The sequence below is a fragment of the Eubalaena glacialis genome, chromosome 4, assembly GCF_028564815.1.
Source record: "Eubalaena glacialis isolate mEubGla1 chromosome 4, mEubGla1.1.hap2.+ XY, whole genome shotgun sequence".
In the NCBI taxonomy this organism is placed as follows: domain Eukaryota; kingdom Metazoa; phylum Chordata; class Mammalia; order Artiodactyla; family Balaenidae; genus Eubalaena; species Eubalaena glacialis.
The window spans coordinates 60,460,890-60,478,017 of NC_083719.1; the positions used below are offsets into that span (position 1 = coordinate 60,460,890).

General features: G+C 39.1%; 1 protein-coding gene across 1 annotated transcript in view; it reads left to right on the plus strand.

Moving 5' to 3' along the window:
- Window positions 1–17,128, plus strand: part of IQGAP2 (IQ motif containing GTPase activating protein 2) — a 283,554-nt gene that overhangs the window by 226,538 nt on the left and 39,888 nt on the right. Inside the window, exons 18-22 of the mRNA XM_061189375.1 lie at window positions 5,019–5,102; window positions 6,244–6,315; window positions 6,980–7,049; window positions 9,493–9,701; window positions 16,814–16,963. Coding sequence (XP_061045358.1) covers window positions 5,019–5,102; window positions 6,244–6,315; window positions 6,980–7,049; window positions 9,493–9,701; window positions 16,814–16,963 — 585 coding nt within the window. The remainder of the gene's footprint in view (window positions 1–5,018; window positions 5,103–6,243; window positions 6,316–6,979; window positions 7,050–9,492; window positions 9,702–16,813; window positions 16,964–17,128) is intronic.

Below are 17,128 nucleotides of genomic sequence, written 5' to 3' on the forward strand. Positions count from 1 at the left end.
CTGGTCTGGGAAGATCCCACATGCCGCGGAGCAACTAAGCCCATGTGCCATAACTACTGAGCCTGCGCTCTAGAGCCCGCGAGCCACAACTACTGAGCCCACGAGCCACAACTACTGAAGCCCGTGCACCTAGAGCCCGTGCTCTGCAACAAGAGAAGCCACCCCAATGAGAAGCCCATGCACTGCAACAAAGAGTAGCCCCCGCTCGCTGCAACTAGAGAAAGCCAGTGCACAGCAATGGAGACCCAACGCAGCCAAAAATCAAATAAATAAAATAACTAAATTTAAAAAAAAAAACTTGATACTCAAAGGATTTTTCTAGGTGAACCCCTAAGTTTTCCAATTTATTCTTTCTTTAAATAAATGGTAAACAAAACACACAGGAAGTGAACAAAATCTTAAGTATAACATCATCTACACTGATGCTGAGGCTCTACTTTTGCACAAAATTCGAAGAGTGTTAACCAGTGTGACACAACTTGGACCAACCTCAAGCTCTCCAGTCTGCCCAGAGCTGTGTTATAGTTGGAAGACACTCTAAAGAGCCCTCTAGTATAAAATCCGCCTGATATTAGGACCCAGGGCTAAAATCATGAGAGAGCTGGGGAAAAGACGGAAACAGTAACCTGGAGCCTTTCCTCCCGACCTCAGTGGAAGCAGCAGTATTGAAGAAGAAGCCATTACACTATGAAGTCACCCCGTGATGACTTCTTTCCCCCTGCTTCTGACAGTTTTCTAACAAGAGGGCATGAGGTCTAAAGTCAGGCTGTAGCCTGGAGATGAATATGGTCTGACCCAGAAAACCAGAAGACCATGAACCAAAGGGCATCATGCTAATCTCATTTTTTGCCGAAGTGGCTGATTCATTCTAAATTAGGGGAATGATGTCAAATCTGTGGAACAGCTCAAACTTCTTAGCTGGCTGCATCAACCCCAGACACAGTAGTCTCAACAAATTCAGAGAGAAAGCTCCCAGGCCGAGGGCAACCACACCCCAGTTCCACCGTGCTACCACCGACAGTCTCCTCCCAAGGAACTAGATATGGTACAGAGAGTATATGTCATCAGTAGCCAATCCTTTGTCTCAAGTGCTTAGGGGACAAGTCAGAAGGTACCCAAGTAAACACAGAGGAAGGTAATGAGAATCTATTATAACCATATTATATTTGAACAGTAAGAAAGCCCTGATAAAATGGCCAACATTTAAGAAGAGAGCCAGAAAAAAATCTCAAACAAAAATGAAAATTTTATAGCAAAAAAAAAGAAAAATGGATATAAGTTGTAAAACATAAATTAACATCTAAGAATTCTCATATTCCAGGAGACAGAAGAAATTTTTATACTGAAACTGCTTTATGCTTTTAAGAAATTTAATAAGATGCATGGACTTAATGAAACAAGACAGCATGATAAAATGAAAAGATAACCCATAGCTACAGAGAGGAAGAAAAATGACATCCTAGAATGTGAATGAACTTATAACTGCAGAACGTAGAGCAGACACTGAAAGTGATTGAAACACGTGGAGAACTTGAGAAAAATCACAGAAAAAGCTAAGAATAGATGACTTAAAATACATTTTCTCATCTGAAGATGATAATACCCATTTTATCGCAGGGTTGTAGGGATTAAATGGGATAATACACATAACAGACTTTGCCCAGTATGCAGCTATTAAGTGCTCAACAAGTGTTCGAAGTGATGAGGCGGGAGAGATGGTGACTCACAGGGCAGGTAGTGGGGATCCAACATCCAGGCGGTTGGATGGCCCAGGAAGAGATCAGAAAAATCAAGACAGGAAAAAAGAGTTAGCTACAATATTTTTTTCCTTGAACTGAAGAAAGCTGAAATGCCACTTTGTAGGAAAAAGCATAATAGTGAAATACCAGAACTTAGCCCTGAGAATTACTAAATTATTGAACTTCAGGTCAGAGAGTGCCACAAGCATCGGGGGAAAGAAAAAGAAACAAGCTTCTCTGAAGCAAGTGCAGGTTGTCAGGAGCTGCGGCAGAATCTGGGGCCAGGAGGAAGGGGGTGACCTGATGGGACAGTCCTTCATTACATTGTTGGAATGTAACTGACTACTCTTGCAGGTTGCGGGATTGTACCTTTAAGCAGAGTGAGAAAAGAGGTAAATATTTAGGGTTTTCTTGGCTAACAGAGAGATCACAGAATTTGTGCTTCAGAAGTTGGTAATTTGAATATTACTATCCTGAGTGCCCAATTATCAAGCGAGGCAACCAATTTAGCAAGCCAGATTTTCTAGAGATTGACAATTAGAATCTATAAAACAGAGCAGTAACTTCTGAGGTCTAGGTATCTTGGGAAACTTCTTTGTTACAGCTGAATTGCACAGAAAATATATTTATGGTAACAAAAAACAAAACAAAAACATGGCTATTACAAATTTTCACGCAAGTTCTCATACCAGCCAAGAGAGAGATTGATGTTTTTGTAAACGCCTTGTCTCTAATTGTTTATAAAAAGCTGCTTCTAAATGGCTTTATGGTTTAGAATTTTGTCTCCTTTTGCATTTTTATCAATAGCTCCTTCCTCCCAACTTTATACTTATAATTGTTTTTAATAAAGAGCCTCTAATTAGAAGAGCCTGCAGTCTCTGGGCCTTGCACAGGAGTTGTGCTGTTAGCACAGAATGAGAAAAGCCAATCCTGATGAAACTAAAACTTACATACTAAAAAAGAAGAATGTTAAATTTTGACAAATAAAATAGGAAGCCTGTAGTACTCTGCTTCTATAGACCAAAACTTCAAAACCCAGCCAAGTTGCCTTGGTTTGGAAAGGTAGCAATAAAAATATAAATGTAGATTCCAGAAAAATCTACATAATCATTAAAGAGATGAAATACAAAATGAAATCTTCAGGAAAGTACTGTTGGTGAGCATTGAATCCTTAGGACATTAAAAACATAGTACAAAACAGACAAGTGGGTTCATTCCACTAATGCAAACATGCTTCAATATTAGATCTTCTGTCACTACAACAGATTCCTTATCCAGAATCTTTGAGAATCTGAGCTAATAGAGATTAATAGTGTTTCTGGAATTGAGATAATTCCAAAAAAGCAGAATGAGAAATTGAGCTAATCCCAGTATCTTGGTTGCCTTTCAATTTGGATCAAGGAATGGGATGTATAATATTATTTGCACATTTGCACCTCTGTGCTTTAAAACAGTGTTAGCCACAAAAACACGAGTCACCATTGAGACCCATCGTGACAAATAAGTTACTAGTTAGATTGCCATTAGTATGAGTTCAATCACAGTTTATCACCGTTTCCCTATTTGTCAATATTCTGTTCTCTACATATTTTCGGTATTACAAACAATGCTGCAACAAAAATCCTTATATATTGTTTTCCTACACAGGTACTTATATTTCCTTAGGCTAGGTATATTGAAAATTAGAAACACTGGGTGAAACGCTAAATAATTTTAAATTTGATACTGCTAAATTCCCTCCAAAAAGGCTATACTCTTTTGTACTTTTCCCAACCCCTACTCCCCATCTATGTGAGTCATGTGACAACTTTCCCAAAATGTCTCAGACTGATATTCAAGGCTCCCTCAAGCTTAGAGCCATCTCACATTTTTTGTAGAGGTTCCCAATATTTGTAGAATTGTGTTCTGTGGTTCCCTCTTTCAGCCAATTCAAGCTACCTTCTCTCTTCCAAGATCCCTCATAGTTTTTGACCCATATGCCTGCTTGTTTTCTAGCACTATGATGGATTGCTTTAAAAGCATGTTTGTAAGTTGTTTCCATTGGGGGAAGCTGGATAAAGGGTACATGGAACTCAGTGTATTACTGTTGCAGCTTCCTATGAGTCGATAATTATTTCAAAATTAAGTTTTTTTTTAAAGCATATTTATCATTTCTAGGGATTTAAATTGAGAGGGGAAGTCTGGAGCAAGTACTCAGTTTGGGTACTTATTCCATCATGACTGTTTTGTTTTGAATCATTACCAAAAAGTATATTATTTTTTAAATGGCAATAAAATTCCGCATAGCTTTTTAAAAAGAAGGAATGAGGTAGACTGATATATGCAGATGTGAAAAGAAATTTATAAAAAATAACTTGAACAAACAAACAAACAAAAAACCACTTGATTTTGGGGAATTCCCTGGTGTCCCAGTGGTTAGAACTCGACGCTTTCATTGCCATGGCCTGGGTTCAGTCCCTGGTCAGGGATCTAAGATCCCGCAAGCTGTGCTGCGAGGCCAAAAAAAAAACTTGATTTTTTTGTACTTGTCCTTTTTAACACAGAACTTGTATTTCATTTGTAACCTGAAAAACAAAATCAGAGAATTGGAGTGAATTACAAAGATATGTTTCAATAAAAAGATTCTCAAAAATGAATTGGAATAAACTTTGTAACAGCTATGGATTTATCATCCTAAAGATACCAGTTTGTGTCCACTTTTTGCAAATGTTTCCTGTAAAAGTTCTCTTTGATGGTGATAACCTTGTAAAAGCTATGTTGATGAAGCCTCATTAAGCTTTATGTAAAAAATAGATGCAATAATAAAAGATCAATCACAGCACTCCTATGTTCAGGGATCCAGAGTCATCTTCCTTTTCAGTCTGGATCACAGTGGCCCACTTGTTGGAGGAAAGCTAATTACTAGTCATTATTTTGAAGCATCTTATATTGTTACCAAATAATACCAGTACCCAATTGATCTGTTTGTATGTTTCAGGGCAATTCCATATTATTATCACTTCTCATCACCCAGGGCCTTGGTAAAATTAAACTTTCAAACCAGAAACTGGGCTTCCACCTGGTAATTCCTTTCCCAAACTTGGGGCAAGCCTCAGGTGTGAGCTGGTATGCTCTGCCCAGTTTAATGTCCACCCCTAGAGATGGTGTCCAGATGAGATTTGGAAGGGAGGATCCCTGACATTGTCCCAACTCAGTGTCTCCTGAGATGTACTCCGTCCTTGCACTTTCTAAAATAAACTGTTACATGTAAGTAATTCTGTAACTCATTATTTTCCACAGGCTTTTTGGAAGGGACATAAACAGCGGGCCTCATACATGCACAGGCGACAAATGTTCATTGATAATACTCCTTCTGTTGTGAAGGTAAACACCCTTTCCTACCTTAGTGCTTGACTTAAACTTTTCCCTTCATTTTCGTTTTGCTTCTAGAAGACAGACTATGTTTGAGCCTTGACATCAGAAGCAAGTCCTGGGTTTGAGTCGTACCTCCTCTTCTCACTTAGCTGATCATCTTCAAGCAAGTCCATCAAAACACTCTATTGTCTCCGGTCCTTTATAATATATGCTCTTTCTCTAACAAGTCCAAATTGATTATTTAAATTCTGGAGGAAACCCAGCTTTATTTTATGTTCTTCTTATGGTCTTCGCTAATAATGTTTAGAATGCTCAGATTTAACAGTGCAAACCTTAGTTGTAAGGCAAATGCAAAGCCAATGACAAGAGAAAGTAGAGCTAAGTTAGGGCCTGTATTTAGGTGGTGGGCTGGTCTAACCCAGCTTCCCACCAAGGCTGGTTGCTCCGAGCTTAGAGAAAGAACACGCATTGGAGTGCCCACTGTCTCAGAGCTGAAAACTAAAGAACTGTACGCCAGTGAACTTGTAGAAACTTGGAAATCCAGATCAGAGTCACAAGAGCGGGACTGGAGAGAGATGGGAATCAGATGAGATTTGTTAAGACTTTTTAAACTGTGAGGACAAAGAATGACATGGTCTAGACCCCTTGTGCATTACTAGCTCCTGAATGAAATGTCCTTTGCTCACCCTGGAACACATGCTTATTTGCTCAGAAAACCATGGGTCACAGTTGGTCCCTCGTGAGACCTCTTGAAATGTTTTCCTGTAAAGACCTAAAGAATATTCGCTGCATCTAAGAGATGTGGGAAGCAACCCTGAACTTAGTTTCATTTGATCCCCTGACCCGTGGTAACTCTCAGCAAAATGCCTTGCCCGCTTGGCTTTTATTTACTGAGATTAAAGCAAAATAGTACAAAGAGCTACATTACCTTCCCCACCATAACGTGTAACATGTTCTGAACCCCTAGGGGAAAAAGCAACGAAGGAAGTAGAAGATGAAGATTAGGCTTTAGATGTTTATTAGTTGGTAGGCTGCTAATTTTTACTTTTTTATCAAATTATCTATCAATATTATTTTTAAAAGACTCCATAAAGAGATATGAAAGGTTATCTGGTAATTGCCTGGATTTCTCTTTTTAACTTATTTTTAGATTCAGTCCTGGTTCCGGATGGTAACAGCACGAAAGAATTACCTCTCACGACTGCAGTATTTCAGAGATCATGTAAGAGACACACATGTGGATTTTTATCCTGGCTGAGAATGAACTAAATGAATACTTTGTTGAACGTTAGCATTGAATGATTTTTATTAAATGGTGGAAATGAACATTAGGAGGAAAAAATAGGTTTTAGAACTCAATGTGATACTATTTGGAGGCTTCTTACATTTCTTTATTCAGAACTCAGGTTCAGAGTGAGACTTCATCATTCAGAACGGGAAAGTAAATGGGTGAGAGAAAACTGATGTGGGCTAGTAATGCCAGGGAGAAAAGATTCAACTTTCCAACATTACTTGTAAAGTGCTTATTACTGCTAACCGATTAATTTAAATAGACGCCCGCAGGAGGAGTTTTTTTAGGATCTTTGAAGAATAGATATGTGAACATAGATTGGACCAACTAAATTTGGTGGTAAAATTCTTTTCCCTTTTTAAACCTCTTATTTAAATGGTCCCTTTGCAATCTTGTTTATATTTTAGCTAACTTATCTGCCCCTTTCTTCAAAGAGAATGCAAAAATAAACATTAACTACACCACATCTAAATACTATCAGTTCTAAATAGTGTCCCTTTTGAAAACGCTGTCACTTCTTAAATAGTTCTAAATTCTAAAATAGTGGAGTAGATGGGACTCTGGGAGGTTGTGACTGGTCTTATTTTTTTCGCAGAACAATGAAATTGTGAAAATACAGTCTCTATTGAGAGCAAACAAAGCTAGAGATGACTACAAAACATTGGGTAAGTGGGAGCATTCTGAGACAAATTATCCCTTATTAACCAGGCAAGGACAAGTTATTTCCATCTGAGTCACTTCAGTGGCTGCTCCAGAAACAGAGGATGCCTGTTATTTCCAGTAGATTTTGACCATCTCAGGCCCCAGGTTCTGAACCAGTACACAAAGGAAGATGTGATGACAGGAAGTGGGCCCTTCTATCTAAATGGAGTGGGGTAAATGCAGTAGATGTGATTTCTTCTTCAAAAGGAATGGACTGCATGGGGTGGGGGGATAAATTAGGAGTCTGAGATTAACATATACACACTACTATATATTAAATAGATAATCAACAAGGACCTACCGTATAGCACAGGGAACTATATTCAGTATCTTATAATAACCTATAATGAAAAAGAATATTAAAAAAAAATATATATATATATATCTGAATCACTTCACTGTACACCTGAAACTAACACAACATTGTAAATCAACTACACTTCAATTTTTAAAAAATGGAGTTGGCATAAATGCTGATTTTTTATATTAAATTTGAGCTAAAGGCAGGAATCTAATGCAAAAGAGCCAGAAGATAAACTTAAATTTGAATACTGTTTAATTTATTGCCTGGCCTGTGATTTTTTTTTCCTCTCAATAAGCCAGATCAAAACTGCTCTGGGCTTTGGCAAATAGGGTGGCTTTGTGGTAACTGAACTGTAAATTTTCATTTCTTTCTCAATTCAGCATCTTCATAAAATGAAGGCATTTTTTTAAGCTGAAAAACAGATCACTTTTATTAGTCTGTCATGATTCATTTTCACCCATTCCCTCCAGAAAGGCACTGAATGCATTCAGGTTTAGAAGTTGCTGGAACCGTAATGTGGCCACTTGTAAGTGCTGACTGTTAAGTTGTGTGGTTTCCTGAAATGAAAGTACCACAAAGTGGTATGAAGATATCATGAAGATACCAAAAAGCCAGCTGTTGATAGAGGAGCTATTACATTTGAGCCATAATAATTAGTAAAGCTAAAATATTAATTTGTTTCTACCAGGCCTGTTAGCACATAAAATGATACACAGTTCTTCAGAGCCAGGAGAGAGAACTTTAGACACAAATGCGGTGGCTTATGTTCTCTCAGCTACATGAATGAGCTCTGGTGTGTGGCTCAGGCTGTTTCTGAAATGGTCATGTCATCAGCAACACCTTTGCTGAAATAGAAGGAAAATAAATTGATGTATGCTTCAGTGATCAGGAAGAAAAGGGTCCATGATCCAAGGTAACTTGGAATCTAGTGGAATATGAAGTATTATTATCCAGTAAATTCTGAGCCTGGAAGCAGAATTGGACCTCTAAAGCTTCCTAAGGCTTTTCTTTGACAAGTACCAATAAAGACCATCAGATGGGGAACAACAGTAATATAGATGACGCTAGATTTGGTTGTTCATGATGAGTTCATGCTGTTAATTGTGTTGTTGGTTGAACTCTGTATTCCTTAAGTGTCAAAATACCACACAACTAAACAGAAGTATAAGGAAGCTTGAGTAGGGCCTTGGAAGTAAAAGAGAGGATGGTTATTGAGGCCGCCACAACTGGGCTGGGCTCTCTCAAGTCATCTTTTTGTTGCTGTGTCTAATCATTCAGCATTGAAGGTCCAGGTAGTTTCTTCTTAGAGTTTACCCAGAGTAGATCTCATTACACACCTTAAAAAAAATTTTTTTTTTCAAAGTCGCAGTGCAAGAGAATTAAAGCACAATTAAGGTTCAAGGCACTAAGGGAAAGCCCTTGTAGAATTTATATAGATGTTCCTCTCAACAACTGAGCCTGGTCTCCTAGGTGCTGAATGCCCTCCCTGGTCCATGCTGAAAGGACAGGGACCTAATTCAATATCTAAAATTGCTTCATTTCTGCCAAGTAGAACATGTGTTCCAGTTGTCATTCTGTTGGCTCCTGTTAGACCTTACAGTTCGCCCTTGACTGACCTTTTCTAATTCACCTTTCACCTAATTCCTGCTCCTTCCCCAAGGTCTTTTGGGCTGGGGAAAAAAAAAAAAAAACTCTTTCTGCTTCCTGCAACAAGAACAGAAATCTCTTATCTGGCTCAGCCACAAGCTCTTAGAGCCGGGGCAACTCATGTTAGCATTCTTTCCCAGGCTCCTCATCAATAAGACACTGATAGATAGAACTATCTCCTCAGTGCGTGGTCCTGGGAACAGCCTGAGAGAGGGCTGATAAACGGGTGCTAGACGAGGAATTAGTGAGGCCCAACCTTATCAGTGGCGTGCATTTATTTATATGATCAGTTTCCTCGTCCAGATTTGACCTGAGGCAGGATGATTCACTCTGGAGGCCAGGCACGTCCATCGCTCTATTTTTCTGTCAATGCTTTATTTAAAGACCTGGTTTCTTTCCTACTGATGATCCGTTCAAGCATGCCCAGTTAAAGTACGCCTTTCCTTTCCTTGCAGTTGGCTCTGAAAACCCGCCATTAACAGTAGTCCGCAAATTTGTACACCTGTTGGACCAAAGTGACTTGGATTTCCAGGAGGCGCTGGAGGTAGCACGATTAAGGGAAGAAGTGGTGACCAAGATCAGAGGCAATCAACAGCTCGAGAAAGACCTGAACCTGATGGACATTAAGATCGGGCTCCTGGTGAAGAACAGGATCACACTGGAGGTCAGTGGGGTTTGTGGGACTCTTGGTTCCCAGAAGAGAGAAGACGCTCGTATATTTGCCCACAGCACTCTGGTCCAGCTAAGTTCCTTTGGAGTCCAGAAGGAGTGGCCTAAAGTTTATTTACCATTTTCATTACCACTTTATGGTCTTAGACCTGCAAAATTCTGTGCCCCCCTTTTATGACATTTGGTAAGACTTCTTTACCATTCTGAAAGGAAATTTATGTGAAATAAAACCAACTTACATATGTACCTTCATAGCAAGGCTAAGGCCTTTCTATAAATATAAAAGAGAAATTCAAAGAAATTAATTTATAGTAAAAATACATATTTCAATATGAAAATACATGGGCCTGATGCCATTAGATGTGATAAAGTTACCAGAGACTTGGGCCTCTTCACAGAATAACCACAGATTGAGAGAGCTACAGATGAGACTGTAGGTGAGTGGTGGAACTGGCCATGAGTTCTTTTTTCCAAAATGGAGAACAACTCTTTGTAACAAGCCCTTGAACAGCGAAGTGTGGTCTCCCTCCACCCCCCACCACTTGACATGGAATTGCCGTCCTAGAAAATTAAGTTTATATTAAAATTGTGAGGATCTATGTTGTGCTTATATGTAAAACGATTAGATTCTAGGCTCAAGCAATTACGCACAGAATTTTGACCTACGTGAATGACCAGCGGGACATTAAAAAATCCAGCCATGCGAGATGTGAACAGTTATTTACACAGGACCATCCTACAAACTGCAGGACAGCAGAGCATCTGTGTCCTCCCCAGGCCCCGCTCACTGGAAGCCAGTGGTGTCTCCAATCCATCAGCTGTTAGCCCTCCCCTCTCCACATTTCCAAAATGACCCCATACAGAGTGGCATTTCCCTAATAATAGCCTCCAAATAAATAATGCTGTAGTTTTGTATCTGTGAGAAACCTGCCAGTGTCAAAGCTCCCCAAAACTATGTGAAAAGTGTCATTTTTACCCAAAAAAGGAGATTCCAGGGTAAGACCTCTCTCCACATCCCTGTTCCCATGCCACGTCAGTTTTCAGAAAACCAACAGGGCAAGGCAGGGGAAGTTGACCTTCTGGATGCCGTGAGAAGGCTACAGTGGGTCAGAGGTAGAGAGCCAGCTTCTGGTGTGGTTCTGGAAAACTACCAGGTGAGCAGGCACGGGAGGCTACCAGCCAAGTGGACATGGGAACGCCTCACTCTTGTCTCCGGCCCTCACGGAGATGCCAGCTAAATAGTGCAGAGAAAATAAGGAAACGAGAGCAACTCGTAAGACAGGAAATGATCATCTTTTCTAAATATTAAGGGAAAAAACTACAAATTTAAATGTTCTGTATTTAACTCTATTTTCATTGTTTTATCCAGAAAAACAATAGTACTTTAGTCTTTAAAAAAAAAATAATGTGTTTGTATTGTTTGACACATATGAAAACTTTTAAAGTATAATATATTCCAGAAGGTCCTTCAGAGAATGCCTTTTATAGCGTTACACTGCTGTTTTACCCTACTCCCATAAAGTTGTAAACAGGAAATGCCTTGCCTTTTAAAATAAAGGCTTAGCTGCAAAAGAGTAGTAGGAATATGTAGCTTGTGGAAATACAAACGTGGCAGATTTTCAGATCTTTATGAGCGTTTAAGATTTTTTAAAGCATTACTAATTGTTAGCATTGTGAAACAAAGTTAATTTTTTGACTTATATTTTCAAACACCAAATATTTATCAAACACTGATTAGAAGTTAAACTAATGATTCTCAAGGACGTGCTCTTTTGTTTTATCATTAATAGTAGCATTTTTGGTTTGATGATAAGAATAGTGCAGTTGAAGTTTTATTTACAGTAGTGAAATAATGGGGAACAACCCAAACCCGAAAACAACAAACAGAGGACAGTAGAACCAGTCTGACACGTATGTTACACAGCCACTAAAAATAACGTTTCTGAAGAATATTTAAGGGCAGGGGAAAGGGTTGCAATATAATGGAGAAGAAAATAGTACCTAAAACAGTACGATTTCATTTATTGTAAAAAATAGGTATACACTTAAGCTAAAAGAAAAAAATTAAGCTATTTTTCTTTGCATGGTAGAATTAACCATATATATATATATTTTTTTAACATCTTTATTGGAGTAAAATCGCTTTACAATGTTGTGTTAGTTTCTGCTGTATAACAAAGTGAATCAGCTATATGTATACATACATCCCCATATCCCCTCCCTCTTGTATCTCCCTCCCACCCTCCCTATCCCACCCCTCTAGGTGGTCACAAAGCACAGAGCTAATCTCCCTGTGCTATGCAGCTGCTTCCCACTAGCTAGCTATTTTGCATTTGGTAGTGTATATATTCCATGCCACTCTCTCACTTCGTCCCAGCTTACCCTTCCCCCTCTCTGTGTCCTCAAGTCCATTCTCTACATCTGCGTCTTTATTCCTGTCCTGCCCCTGGGTTCATCAGAACATTTTTTTTTTTTTTTTTTAGATTCCATATATATGTGTTAGCATACGGTATTTGTTCTTGTCTTTCTGACTTACTTCACTCTGTATAACAGACTCTAGGTCCATCCACCTCACTACAAATAACTCAGTTTTGTTTCTTTTTATGGCTGAGTAATATTCCATTGTATATATGTGCCACATCTTCTTTATCCATTCATCTGTCGATGGACCCTTAGGTTGCTTCCATGTCCTGGTATAGTTTTTAATGTTTTTAACAATGAGCATATGTTGAGAAAAAAGTTTAAAGGGAAGTGGCTTAGTTCTTACAGAGCAACTCTAGCTCTCTCTAGTAACCATGTGTCTTACAATTCTTTTAAAATTGGCGTTCCTTCTGGAAACCTCAGAAAGTCAGTGGGTGAGTGAGTGAAGTAGCTAATATTGGTTTTAAGCAAAAGAAGAGGTTTGGAAATGGAGACAGACGGCTGAAGTAGAAGTTTCTGGGAGGCATAGGGAGGAAGAAAGGTCTAGATTCAAACTAGCTTGAAGGAAAACCAAAGTAGAAATTGAAAGTAATCTTGAATTGCTAAAATTCCTATTGATGGGTGTGTCGTATCATGTGAGTGCAGACTTGAAGGCCAGGGCTTTCTGTAACCCAGGATTGAAATTTATTGTATGGCTTAATTAAACTTCTTCACTGCTTTATGAGCATATTTCCTTGGGTATGTTCCTTAACCTCTCTAAGCCTTGTTTTCTTCACTGGAAAATGTGCTAAGTGCCTTACGTGGATTGTTTTTATCTTCACAGAAGCTCAGTAAGATTGCTATCATTAAGCCCATTTTATAGATTTAAGGAAACTGAGTCTTAGAGAGGTTAACCTGAGCAAGGTCACAAAACTAACTGTGCTTTGCAGATACTCGTATTTTTATGACTCCAAAGCCCAAGCCCTTTGTCCTAGTCCACACCTTCTACAAAAGTGCATATACTCTAGCATATTACCTGCATGCGGATATCCTGTTACCAGGGGAAGGGAAAAGATGGTGGCAACTAAGGCAACATTGAGATGTGGGAATATTATGAACAAGTTAAATACCGTTGCTCCTTCGAACCAGTATTCCTCAAATGTTCAATATTTATTGATAAGAATAGAGGACATGAGATTTCTATTAATAAAAAGCCTATGCCTCTCTTTGGAACCCCTGTCTGGGTTGGCCTTTGTCCCCTTCTTCAAGCTTTCCAAAGCAAACCTCCATTCACACCAGAGCTTTTGTGAGCCAGGTGTAATTTCACAGGGAAGACAGAAGACGGGCTTATCCCACTGAAGCGTGCTGCTCTGTACTTGGATCTCCAGCAGACAGACATTCCCGTGGCACAGCTGCTGGCTCTCCTCTCCCCTCCCACTTCCCCTGCAGGGCTCAGCATTTGACTCTGCTCTTTCCCTTCCTCCAGTGCTCTTCCTGTGCTGTCTTCACCAAATCTGTTAATAATGCGAAGGCACTTGGTTCTGCCCTAGAGCTTGCTTACCACCCCACCCTCTGTTCTCTTCTGTATATGTCAAAAACATTACCCTAAAGATGAAGTCTGCAGCAAAACAAAGGAATAGTCTCCAGTTTCCAGAGCTACTTCCATTGCAAGTAGTTGGGCGACATCGGGGGTGGGGGGTGGGGGGGCGGGTGATGGGGAGGTTAAGTACCAAGATTTTTTTTCTTCCATATATTTAAAATCAAGATAATCAATTTATTCCATGTATTTGGGGGAATTGAATCTCTACACATCACCAGTTATTTGAAGAGGAGAAACCTGGGTTAAATGGAACCGTAAGCCAGTTAGTCTAGTGATGTCTTAGGACTTCTTATAGATAAGGGTATCAGGCCACCGCCTGCCTAGACTTCTCCTGAACCTCCATCTGGAGGTAACTACGCTTCCTTTCTTCATCTTGAATGTGATTTATATATTTATGAAATAAGAGGGGAAGTGTCGCCTTCTTAAAATTTTTGTAGAAATGAAAATCAAATTCCCCCTCTTTCCCCATATAAACAATTAGGGGAACAGAAGTAAAGGCTTAAGTCAAGTTACCCCTCTCTAAGCTGAGAATGAAGAAAAATAAAGTCATAGGCCTGGAAGGCAATGGATGTAACCACATAGAACTATCTAATCTCAAAGCTCCAAGGGTTGTTTTGGTTTTTTTTTCCTACCTATGAGCTGACCCCAGCTATGGGAGAAGAGGGGTGCTGGGCGGTAAATAGATTTGGAGCTTGTCCTGTACAGTGGTTGTCATCCGCAGGGATGACTGGAAATGGGGACAGGCACACTTTTTGTTGTCAAAATGACAGGAGTCCCTACTGGCATTTGGTGGAGAAGGGCCCAGGATGCAAGATGGCCAGCAGTGCACACACAGCGAAGCATGGTAGTGCCTGCAATGCCCGCAGGGCCCCCCTCGGGACTGGTGGTGGAGAATCTTGACACTGGCTGCAGAGTCATCATGTGGAGGCTGGGCTAAGAGCTCAGGGAAGCAGATGGAAGTTTTAGGAAAACCAACTTTCTTGCCACCTACACTCTGGGACAGCGACCCAGTGCTCAGTGGCAGAGGAGGCATTCTAGAGCTGTGGCTTTCATGTAAGTCACGTGCCATTAGTGAGTCATGAAATCAATTTAGTGTATCACTTCAGCAGATTTTAAAAATGGAATAGAATAAAAGCAAATTGAAACGATCAGAGTGTGTCCCAGTAGTAAGAATAAGCATCCTTTCGTATAGTGTGTGTGGGTAAGTTTACCAATAAAAGACATAAAATGTATTTTTTACTGTGGGTCTCCGTAAAAATGTTTGGTAGATCCTTATCTAAACGACCTACTCTGGTTCATGAGCCTTTAAGCCCCTGAAGGGGACACAGTAGCCTCAGTGACCTCTTGACAATGTTTCCGGCCACACATTTTCCACATTTCCCTGTAAATAGCTAAAGGAGCATGACTGGGAGGGAAAACCCTTAACTTTGTTAAATATTTAGAGGCTTCTCTTCGCTTCCATTTCTAATTTCTACATTGCATATTTTTTTGCAAGTGCTTCTATAGATTCAAAAGATATAATTCATTCTTTTAAAGGTTACAGTTTAGTAGTGTTTAGTGTATTCCCAGAATGGTACGACTATCACTTCTGTCTGACTCTAGAACATTTCATCACCCCAAAAAGAAACCCCAAAGAAAATGTTCTGGAATTAGATTGTGGTGACAGTTGCACAACCTTGTGACTAGACGGAACACCGCTGAATTGTACTCTTTAAAAGGATGAATTGTATAGTAAATGAATAATATTTCAATTGAAAAAATACCCATATTCATTAACAGTCATTACCTATTCACTCCAACCCCCAGCCACAGCAACCTTTAGTATACTTTCTATCTTGATAGATTTGCCTGTTCTGGATATTTCATATTAATAGAGTCACACAATATGTCATCTGTTGTGACCAGCTTCTTTCACTTAGCATAGTGTTTTTAAAGTTCACCATGTTGTAGTAGCATAAATCAGTACTTCATTCCTCTTTATTGATAAATAACATTCCATTGTGTGGATACACCACATTTTGTTTGCCCATTTATCAGTTGATGGACACTTGAGTTGTTCCCTCTTTTCAGCTGTTACGAGTAATTCTGCTATGAGCATTCATGTACATGTTTTTCTGTGGACATATGTTTTCAGTTCTCTTCAGTATATACCTAACAGTGAAGTTGCTGGGTCACATGGTCACCTGTGTTTAACTTCTGAGGAACTGCCAAATAACTGTTAATGTTGAGCATCTCTTCATGTGCTTATTAGCCATTTGTAGGTCTGCTTTGGGAAAATGTTCACATCCTTTGCCCATTTTTTAATTGGGTTATTTGTCTTTTTATTTTTGAGATGTAGGAGTTCTTCATAGTATATTGTGGATACAAGTCCCTTATCTAATAAATGATTTGAAAATATTTTCTCTCATTCTATGGGTTTTCTTTATTGATAATGTACTTTGAAGCACAGAGGTTTTAATTTTTATGAAGTCCACTTTATTTTTTTCTTTTGTTGCTAGTGTCGTATGTAAGAAACCAGTATCTACATGCACAAAGATGCATGTACAAGAAGGCTCCCTACACACTCTGAAATAGTAATAAAATGTAAAGAAACTAACTGTCCATCAAAAAGGAATATGATTAAATAAATTATCACACACACACCCCTAAAAGAAACCATTGCTTAATCCAGGGTAACAAATATTTTTGCCTAGGTTTTCTTACAAGAGTTTTATAGCTTTAGCTCCTACATTTAGTTCTTTGATCTCTTTTGAGTTAATTTTTGTTTATGGGATGAGGTCTGACTTCTTTCTTTTGAACCTGGATATCCAGTTGTCCCAGCATCATTTTTTGAAAAGACTATCCTCTCCCTATTGAATTGTCTTGGGACCTACATTACATCCTAAGAACAAATGCGTACAGCTTTGGAGAACAAATATTACAGAAGCCAAATTCACCTGCAATTTGGATTTTCTTAATTTCTTTAACATTCTCTGTCGGTTTGTTTCTTCGTGAGGGAAACGTGGAAAATTAATCTTTCCAACTGTGTGTGTCTCAGGGTGTCTGAGAAGGAAGGAGGTAAACAGTACCAGCATAAAAAGTAGTAATTTCATAAAAATTTTTTCCAGGATGTAATTTCACACAGAACGAAACTGAATAAGAAAAAAGGTGGAGAAATGCAAATACTGAATAACACTGACAACCAAGGGATCAAAAGTTTGAGTAAGGAGAGAAGAAAAACACTGGAAACATATCAGCAGCTTTTTTATCTTTTACAGGTGAGAACAATTTCTTTCACTGTGAGTTTTGGGTAAATGCTATGTTCCCGTTGGTGTTTTACAGTAGATCTTGTCCCATGCTAAGGCTATAATAGTTTACATGTTCTGAGCACTATTAAGTACCAAGTGCTATTCTAGGTGCTTTATATACATTATCTCATTTTA